This window comes from Chelmon rostratus, chromosome 23, assembly GCF_017976325.1.
Source record: "Chelmon rostratus isolate fCheRos1 chromosome 23, fCheRos1.pri, whole genome shotgun sequence".
Taxonomy (NCBI): Eukaryota; Metazoa; Chordata; class Actinopteri; order Chaetodontiformes; family Chaetodontidae; genus Chelmon; species Chelmon rostratus.
Genome location: NC_055680.1, coordinates 15,027,126 through 15,037,150, shown reverse-complemented (window position 1 = coordinate 15,037,150; position 10,025 = coordinate 15,027,126). Strand labels below are relative to the sequence as shown.

Here is a 10,025-nt window from a genome sequence, read left to right as displayed (position 1 = left end):
ACCATTAATTGATTTTAACCGTTCAAACTGATCTGTAATTCTGTACTCAACGATTGTTAAGTGCTCTAACATTGTTGAGCACTCAGAAGGGAAAAAATTAATGAAAAAATAACCTAACTTTTACTTTTTTTGCTCACTCAAGGGTTCATATTTGTTAGCATCTGGTTGATAATTAGCCTCTTGTGTCTGTCCGTGTGTACATTCGCCTCGCGCTCCTTCCCGCGCGCGCATGCGTGTGTGTGTGCGCGCGCGCGCGTTATTTGCTCTCCGTTTAACCTCGAAACAGCGATTCGAGGCGACTCATCACGGCCGCTTTCAAATCTCTCTCTCTCTCTTTTTCTGTCTCTCCTCGCCCCCTGCTCCCTCCTCTTCCTCCTCCCTCCCTCTCTCCCTCCTCTTCCTACCTGATTCAGATCCGCTCCGACGCTATGCGTATGACCGCGTCTCTCTCTGCAAGGCGAGCACCACCGGAGAGACCCGCACGCTGCTGCTGACCGCCGGCCGCCCGCGAGCACCTTAACGCCGGCCGACGAGCGACCCAGGCCGGGCAGCAGGAGCGGGAGACACCGCCGCTGATTAACCTCCGCCGGAGGAGAAGGAGGGAGACGCTAACGGGCGAAGGTAAATAATATCCATATTTTATCGACACATGAGCGCACACAGGGGGTTTATTTGTGCAGAGGAGGTGGCCGCGCGGTGACGGTGGCCGTCCAGGTCGCTGATTTATGTGTTCGCGTTTGTGACAGCTGAGCCGACTGAGCCCATTTGACGAATATGCGGGAGTTAAATTGAATATTGATCTTTATTTTGCCGCCGAGAGCTCCTACACTAAGCAGCGATACGGACGGAATGAATGATCAAGCTGGCTGAGGCGCACGACAGCCTGTTGTGCATTCGTTTTTGTTTCTTATTCATCTTTTTTCAGACCCGAAAGCCACAAAACACCATGTAACACACTGAAAACCAACACACACATTCGCTGTAATTAAAAAAACCCAAACAAATGAGTCTGCTTTTAACGTGTATGTGTTCAAGTTTGGTGTCATCGGGCAGTGAAGTGAGATGCAGGCAGGTTTTTTGTGTCCACATCGCAATCAAGGAAACGCACGCACGCACGCACACACACACACACGTGCGCGCCCACCTGCGCACATAGACAACCTACGAACATGCACTTTTCTGTGTGTCTTCATGCCGCTGCATGCTAAAACACGCCGGATCGAATACATGAGACTTAGCGGCTGTTCCACGTGCAAGAGCGCGTGCGTTAATGAAACGAGAGCGTGCACGCGCACCCGTATCTGATGTTATTGCATGTGTAATGCAGGGCACTCTTCCTGTAGTGAGCCATATGATCATTACCGCCATCCTTCTGCTGTATTGTGCCCCTCACGGCCATAATTCATCTTCATTGTCGTGGTTTTGAGTGTGCGACCTGCTTCACAGGGGCTCTATTTAAATACGCGGGGCTTTAAACTGTAAAACCTCAGTGTTTTCTCACAAACGCAGGAATAAGTGAAGAGGAACTGAGAACAAGAAGTGGCCGTCATTGTCTCTAACTGAAAGAGTGCGATGGAGGAGGAAGAGGAATAATTAATAATAGCAGAAGAAGAGGCAGTTGGGAAAGACAGTTTGTTTATATGTTTCTTAACTTCCAGCAAGGGAGCTCTGCCAACTCCCCCCTCCTCTTTTCTCTCCTAATCAATAATTCATCCCTCCATCTTTTCCAGAGTTGGCCCTGGATAGAAAGATCGGCAAGAGGACGAGTGTGGCGTCCCGGAGCCTGCTGTCCCATCCGTCATCCTCTCCCCTCTTTCCTCCTCTTAGCCAAGCTTTCACCTCGCCAAACTCCACTCTTCCCTCTTCTTCTCCTCCTCTTTTATTCAGAAGTCCTCCGCTTCCGCGAACTTTGCATCCACCTCTGCATCCACCGCACCGGTGTCCTCCCGTTCTCTGACCGTGAGCTCGCCATGGCTTCCAAGCTGAACCCCAACGTCCTGTATGTGGCGGAGCACGGCGAGTCGCTGGGGTCACCCCAGGCGGACTCTGAGAGGACTCATATTGTAAGTACTGTTCAGTCCTACATTTAAAGCTGCAGAAGTCAATGTAAAATATGGCTGTTTTGCAAAGTGGAGCTGCAGCAGGGAGAAGAATAGATTTACGGTCTTTGCCTGAATAGTTGGCACATGTTTCACTTTTACATAGATTTTGCTTTACACTTGCATGTTAGTTGCACACTTTAAGCCCTGCAGAATCATAAGCCTTCATGCTTAATAAAATCACTCTTTTTGTCATGTTTTTAAACTTTTTAACAGCTTAAGTTCACCTGCAGCCTAAAAGGAGGGCAAGCAAACTGATGAAAATGTTCACAAGATGTTTTTTTGCTTTTTTTAAATCTAAGTTGGGAATGATTTCACATCATCCCAATGTTGGAAACTTCAACATGTTTGGCCCAATTTATATAATAACTGAAATTATATCTTTCAGTTTTTGTCCTTAGGTCCACAAGTGTGCAAGACTGGTTTTGCAGTCCCACACTTGTCTGTTCCTGCATATATAAAGTCAACATTTACTCAACCTGCAGGGGAAATAAGACATGCACTGTAAAGCTCTTACGGATTTTAGCTGCAAAAACATCACATGCTCAGAAGTCTTTTTATTTGAATACCTGCAAAATATATATCACCGGTGATTTCACAATATCTTAACATTGGACATCTGAGTGGCCCAAATTTATCAAAGTAAGCAATCAGATCTTCTCAGCACACAGGAAGTGGTGAGTAAACCTGTAACCCATAATGCAAGATATGAACAAGTGAAGAGACACTCATTTCCAGTGAGGTCAAACAAGCCCGGAGTAGATGTGTGAAAAAGCATCTTCAGTGGTCAGACTGTGGAAGTGCCCAAGAGCAAAAATGACTGAGATGTTCTTTCCAGTCCGAGTTGATTTCCCAGAAATGAGCCACAGAGAACTCCGAAGGGCTCAAGCTACCAGTGATGACTCAGACGTCAAGTCCTGGTATTTTTTGGGAACACAGGAACCTAAAGTGCAACTTACACAACGTAAACACAGTGTTAGACAAAGAAAAGAAGAAGAAATACACGAATAACTAGAGCAATTAACTGTTGGCCTGATTTATCCCTGAACAATCCAGGAAATCAGCTTTCAGATCATCATGGTGCAAAACTCTTTTTTCTGAGTGAAACGTGCAAAAAATATCAAGATTACTAGAAAATTTTAAGGTCTCTTCTGAGATACTTGGGGATTGCTTGAGCTTTATGACCCCAGAATTTCTAAAATCATGGCTACGGCTCTGCTTTGAAGTAGTTTCTTTGAGTCTTGTAGAAGTTAAAATCTCACACCGCAGATCTCAAGGAGTTATTCTGCGTTTCAGCACATCAGAATCGTTTTATGGGCCGATCCACACGTTCCTCTTTGGCTTTTTTCTGTCCGCTTTGGGCGAATTTGACCCAGTTGGTGCTAGTTGGCTATTATATGATCTAAAAGCAGTAAAGTTGGTAGCTGCAGATCAATACAATTGAAGTGCTTGTAATTATTGGACTAGCAACAACCAAATCACATGCAGCAAAGAAGAGTTTCTCCTAATTCAGTGACTGGACTTTTCCACTACACTTCATGTCCTCTCACATGAGTTCCAGGTGCTATAATGAGTTACTGCATATCAGTAATATCTGATGCACGTTCTCAGTAATCCTTCCTATCCTTCCAGGCTGGAGAAGCTGGAGAAGAGTCATCAGACAGCGACGGGGAGCAAGAGGAGACGTCGCACAAGTTGATCCGTAAAGTGTCGACCTCGGGACAGATAAGGGCCAAGGTAGGAAAAGACGGCGTGAAAGGGAATGTGTGTGTGTGTGTGTGTGTGGAGGTGAGATATAACGTCTGCAGTGTTTCATCCATCTAACAGGGTTCCAAGAGCTTCTAAATTTACCATCAAATCAGGAAACATCAGAGAATTTTATTTTCCGTCTTATTCTTTCATCATCTGGTATTCTAGATTTTGGTTTTCAGCTGTTTTTTTTGGACATTTTTGAACTATTGTACCCCTTTGAGAGGGTTTTTTTTTAACTTTATGCATATTAAAACAGGACTCCACCAAGGTAAAAAGCAACATTAGCAAACCAGGGAGGGATGAAATATTTAGGTTCATGGGAGTGCTCTTAACTTAGTTAGAGAAAGTCATGGAAAAGTCATGGAAGTTGTCGTCAGGGTCACGCTGGGAAGCCTGCTCGAACGCTTGAGCTGCTCATTTATTTAAACGGAATTATAAACATTTAAACACCTCACCGAGAAAAGGATGTGTGCATGTGAAAGTCATTTGAAGGGCATTTTGCTTCATCTTTCGCTCTGCTTGCGCAGCACACCGTCACATGGGCTGTTTAACTCGTGACCTGTTTGCTGCATCAATCAACCCACGAAAGGGTCTTTCACTTTATCTGTCTTGACTCAGCCAGATCGTCTCTTTCTTGTGAAACTTTATCAACATTTACATCAGACCTTTGACCTCATCCGACCTTTGTCTGTGTCTGCTAAGGTCAGCTGACTTCCTGCTCAGGCCCGGCTCACTTCCTTGCTGTGTCATTTTCCTCTCTTACCACCACTGAGATGACAAGTTGTGTTAAAATCTCTGACATAACTGCTAGGGGTGCAACAATACACAAAATTGACGGTTCGGTTCGGTTCGATACGTTTTTGCCACGGTTCGATACTTTTCGATACATAAAAAGAGAAATTTCCTTGCCTTTTTTTTTACTTGTTTATTGAGAAATTAACATATCTGGAGCAGCTCTGACAAATGTTCTGCTGTGCATACTAAGAAACGTATAAAACTAAAACACCATATAAAATATAAGAATGATAAAAAAAAAATGTATCTGATGGAGAAACACCCATCTTCTGTAGTGCATTCTTAGCAGCAGTGTATATAATACAAATAAATTGGTCCTTACAAAAGAAAAGCTATTTTATACCCATCCTCTGGGGTATATTCTCAGCAGCATATTAAACAATAACAGTTCCTTATAAAATAAATATTTCTCTGGTGGAGCTACATCTCACCTATCTTCTGGAGTGCTACTAGTAAACTTGGCTGCATATAAAACATGAACAACTTAAATAAAAGGACCTCTTAAAAACAAATCAGTTTTACTCAATTTTCATGTTTTTCTTTAGGAAAATTAGGATGTCCACATTTTCTGCTGACAGTATAGATCTGCTTGCTGTGACAATGTCACCTGCTGTGGAAAACACCCTCTCACTGGGGACAGAGGTTCCAGGTACAGCCAAGTAACGCTGTGCCAAAATGGCTAGGTGAGGGTATGAGCTGTGATGTTTCTTCCACCATCTCAGTGGGTTACCATCTGTGGGAATGCAGTCTGCTAACTTGTACAAGTTCATCTCCTCTTCTGCCACTTCGTCTGCAGACCTGGTCCTTGGCTCTTGGGCCATGAACCTTTCTCCAAACAACTCCTTCATGGCTGACTTCTTCTCTGGTGGAGATGCTGATGATGAATCTGACGATTCTGCTGGTTGAGTCTCTGTGGAGGTGGTTGCTTCTGTGGTGGCGGTGGCTTGGTCCTGAGGAAACAAACAAAAATGTTTGTTAATGTTAAAATTTGCTATTAATATATATCCTTTATTTAAATAAAAAACAAATATATAATATTTAATTTAAATAATATTTACAATTCATACGCTAGAAAAATAAAATTTCTTAATAATAAAAGATTTATTCTTACTTGTTGAATGATCACCACAATCTCTGTGGTGAGTGCTCCATAGACTCTCTGGTGAGTGGCATCCTCCAAGTGTCGCATGGACTTGAATCGTGGATCCAAAGCGGTGCACTTGTGTAGGTAATCTTGAAGGGCAGGATCTATGTATCTCTGTTCTAGGTCATTCCTGATGGCTTTTTTGACATCTCTCACTGCTGGGCTGTCATCATCTGACTGTGCCATAGAGTTTAGAATGCTCATTTTCAGTGGCAAGATCATGGATGCTGTTGGAGATGATGCTTCGCACATCATGATTGTCACAGTTTTCAGGGTTTTCATGACTTTGATGAGATTTTCAGCCAGTTTCAGATCGTCCTGAGATAGACACTGAATGTTCTTCATACTCTTCTTGACAGTGCTGTCTGTCATTGCAGAATACACTGCAGACTGCTGTTCGAGGTATCGTTCCATCATATCATGGGAGGAGTTCCACCTGGTTGGAACATCTTGGATGAGTTTGTTTTCACAAAGCTGCAACAACTGCTGCTTTCTTTTCAACACGCTGTTTCCTGTTGTGCTTCTGTGAAAGAAGGTGACAATTTTTCTCATCTTTGCTAGGAGATGGGAAACCTGCTGCACTGTCATTCCTTTCTGAGCAGCTAGATTAATTGTATGCGCAAAGCATCCAATCTGTGGCCCCAGCCCAGCAGCTGTGACAGCATTAACTATATTCCTGGCATTGTCAGTAGTCACAGGTATAGTTACATTTGACCGCACTAACTTCCAATCTTCCACAGCTTCTGTCAGACCTTTGGCTAAATCATCAGTAGTGTGACTGTCGAGGAGGCGTGTCTGAAGCACGTTGCTTTTCATCTCCCAGTCCACAGTAATATAATGTGCAGTAACAGTCAGGTAGCTCTGTGTAGCTCTTGATGTCCAGCCATCTGAGGTCAGAGCAACAGCGGGTGCTGCGGACACTGCTGTCTCTAATTGGGCTTTGGTCTTGTTGTACAAAGCAGGGACTGCAGTATCGGTGAAATAGGTTCGTGAAGGAATCTTGTAACGGGGCTCAAGTGTCCGCAGCATTTCCTGAAACCCGGCGTTATCCACAACAGAAAAGGGTCGCATGTCGACAGCAATAAAAGTCGCTATCGCCCGGTCGATTTCTTTTGCCCTCTTTGAATCTTGTGCTAATGGCTGTCTAAATGACTCGGGTAAAGTTTGTACCAAGTGTGCTGCTTGTTGTTTCTGTCTGGTTCCACTTGTTGTCACACCGGGGTGATGTCGGCGTAAATGTGTGTTCATGTTTGTTGTGTTTCCACCGACGTAGTTTAGCATCGTGTTACACTTGCGACATACCGTTGTATTTTTGTCCACGAGGTGCTTTCCATCAGGGTCATACTTAACACGAAAACCAAAGTAGTCCCAGACGCGAGATTTAAAGGATGGTGGAGGGTCTTCGACTTCAGTTGTCGCATTAGCCATGTTGCAATGAGCTAGCCTCGCATGTATCCTCTGTCTCAGCAACTTGAACTCAGAGTGTGGGAGGCGAGCGCAATCAGTGGATCTGCGCTCGACAATGCAGCCCGGAGTAGTCGAGCGCAGATCCACTGAGGTCAGCGCAGAGCTCCTCGTCAGAAGTTGATTAAAAATTTGCAATTGCGTATCGTTCGACTAATGGGGCGTACCGAACCGGGACCACTGTATCGAACGGTTCAATACAGATACATGTATTGTTGCACCCCTAATAACTGCACAGTCTCTTATTGGACGGCTGATAGCTGCGTATTGGCCCCTGGACTGTGTTTTACAGGAAGATATTGATTGTTTTATATTGGCCTCTTACTGGCAAACGCACTCACACGCACAAGTCTGCCTCATTAGTTATTGATGAGCTAATATCCACAACGAGAAGTGCATTATTTTCAATGCACAAGCACACAGATTTGACAGAACTGTCCAAATGATTATCATATATGCGTGTGTGTTGAAATCGTCATCCATTACCTGCACTGACTGTCAACTGTAAATCATGCACCGATCAATAGGTATCACAGGCTACCCGTCAACCCCTGTCGTCATGGGAACAGCATCCCATAATGCCGTGTTTGTTCCTGGAGTTCCTGGAGCAGATAATGGTATAGGATATCAGTCTGTTATTGATCGGCTAATCTCATCGGACGCCGCCGTAATGTGGTGGTGAGGGTGATGTGCACGCCCATATAAGGACATGAGAACACCATAGACATCACACCATAGGGCTGATGGGGGTAGGAAGTGGGGGAAGAGAATTACAGGTGAATACCACAACCATGTAGTAATATGCAGTATTTACCTTTTTTCTGTGTGACATGGACAATAAAGGACATAAACTAAAAGAAAAAGAAATATAATCAAATTTAAGTATTTTCAAAAATTTTAGTGATAGCATTGAAATCATGAAAGGAAAGGGTAAACAGGTAGTTTTTTGTTTTTTTTTTAGAAAACTTACAATTTTGATTAAGAAAATAATCCCATTAACATCATAATTTACAATAGAATCAGTTTACATTCAAAGTATGTTACGACATTTTTAACAAAAAGTTTAAAATTGATTGACTTTATATGATTGAAAATGACTGAAATCTGACCTAAATTGCGCAGTAAAGTCACAGTTGTAATTTCGACACAAAGTACAGTTCACATCAACGTCACAGAAACGTGAACAGGACCTTGGATTCACCAGCTGTCAATCAAATTTGACAGATTAGTTGTGTGTGTGTGTGTGTGTGTGTGTGTGTGTGTGTGTGTGTGTGTGTGTGTGTTGATTAGATTGTGTGCACCTGCGGTCATGTGACTTAGATTAAGCTAGTCATCGACGCCAGGATTATGCTCAACAATGGCCTGAGCGGATTAGCATGTTTGTGTATCCCTGTTTGTTTTTGTACATGTGGGTGAGAGCATTTGTTTACTGGTGTGTGTGTGTGTGTGTGTGTGTTTTGTTTACTGCTGACCAGCCTTTTAGTCTCATATTAAGCGTTGCCTCCCCTCATTTTGTCCCCCGCCTGTTACCTTACTTGTTAGAGCAGCAGTCTGTTGCTGTACTTGTTAAGAAGGTGCTAATTCTTATCAACTGTGACTTGACATCCTGATGCCATTAGATTAATTCAGCTCCTCACTCACAAGTCCCTAAATAATTGTACAGATGCAGCGATAGGAAGACCTCCAACGACTGGGGACGTTCGTGTTGGCTGTAATTAAATATCTTTGGTTGAGAGATGAGCTTTTTGATACTGGAGCATCAGCAGAGCAACATTTATCTCACTCGAAGCCAGAAAGACTCACTGAAGTCGCTCCTTGCTGTTAATTCTTTGAGATTTGAGAATAATAGCCCTGATTTCAAACCGAAGGGGTTTGGATTGGGCTTTAGAGGTTTTTTTTTTTTTTGCTGTGTCATGTCGAGCCTTCAGGTAAATATGTTATAATCACCAAAAACTCACAACCCCACCCTGCCAGGTCAATGCGATAAGCTCACCTTGTAAATGTTTTGCTGCTGCTTTATAGTCCGCGCTGTCATCAAAGTGACTGTGACCTTGGAGATTTACTAATTGCTTGACTTTGTAAAACTCAGCCGGTAGACGCCACTGACTCGATTGGATTCAGCATGTCTAGTCTTGTTTTGAATCCTTCGTGATAGTCTGTTTAAGCTTTTGACCTGAGGTCTTAAACCGACTGCTTGTCTTTTTTAACTGTCTTTTTCAGTCTCACGCCAGACCTGTTGCAGAGATGATAAGAACTGAACCCAACCCAGCCCGCGGAGGAAATAAGACGCAAATAGCCCTTATGTTTCGTTTTTCAGATAAAGACGTGTGCTGGCTCCAAGGTGCTAAGACATGTACCTTGTAAACCACATTGCCCCCTGTTCAAGTCTGTGTTACAAGTTACTTCCTTTCTGTCTCCACTTCCTGCCTCTGCTGATATATCAGTTAAAGGCAAAATGCCCAATAATGCCTCATTTTTTAGTATTATCATTTATTTATTTATCATAATAATGAAGGGTCTAACTTTAGCAAACAGGAGGTCCTCATAAGGTTAGAAGTGCAAGTCCATGTGTTTTTGTGCCCATGTGCCATAAATCCAGAGAGCGTATAACACATACAGCCAATCAATAGCATACATTATATCCAGATATATGATGCTTTATTGTAGTAGAGGACAGCGTAATTCACAGTCCATCATGGCTAATCAATACAGTGATGCAGCAGAACAGGAAAGCAGCCATGTTTGGAGCTAACTTGTTTAGTCCAGTCAGT

General features: G+C 43.3%; 1 protein-coding gene across 2 annotated transcripts in view; it reads left to right on the top strand.

Moving 5' to 3' along the window:
* The first annotated feature begins 320 nt into the window (after positions 1-320).
* Positions 321-10,025, top strand: part of si:dkey-172j4.3 (diacylglycerol kinase eta) — a 71,199-nt gene continuing 61,494 nt past the window's right edge. The window contains exons 1-3 of one of the 2 annotated variants that reach the window (XM_041964753.1): positions 321-621; positions 1,888-2,063; positions 3,732-3,836. In XM_041964753.1, coding sequence (XP_041820687.1) covers positions 1,971-2,063; positions 3,732-3,836 — 198 coding nt within the window. In that variant the 5' untranslated portion in view covers positions 321-621; positions 1,888-1,970. Of the gene's footprint in view, positions 622-1,730; positions 2,064-3,731; positions 3,837-10,025 lie in introns of both variants that reach the window. The other variant, XM_041964752.1, reaches the window with a different exon arrangement.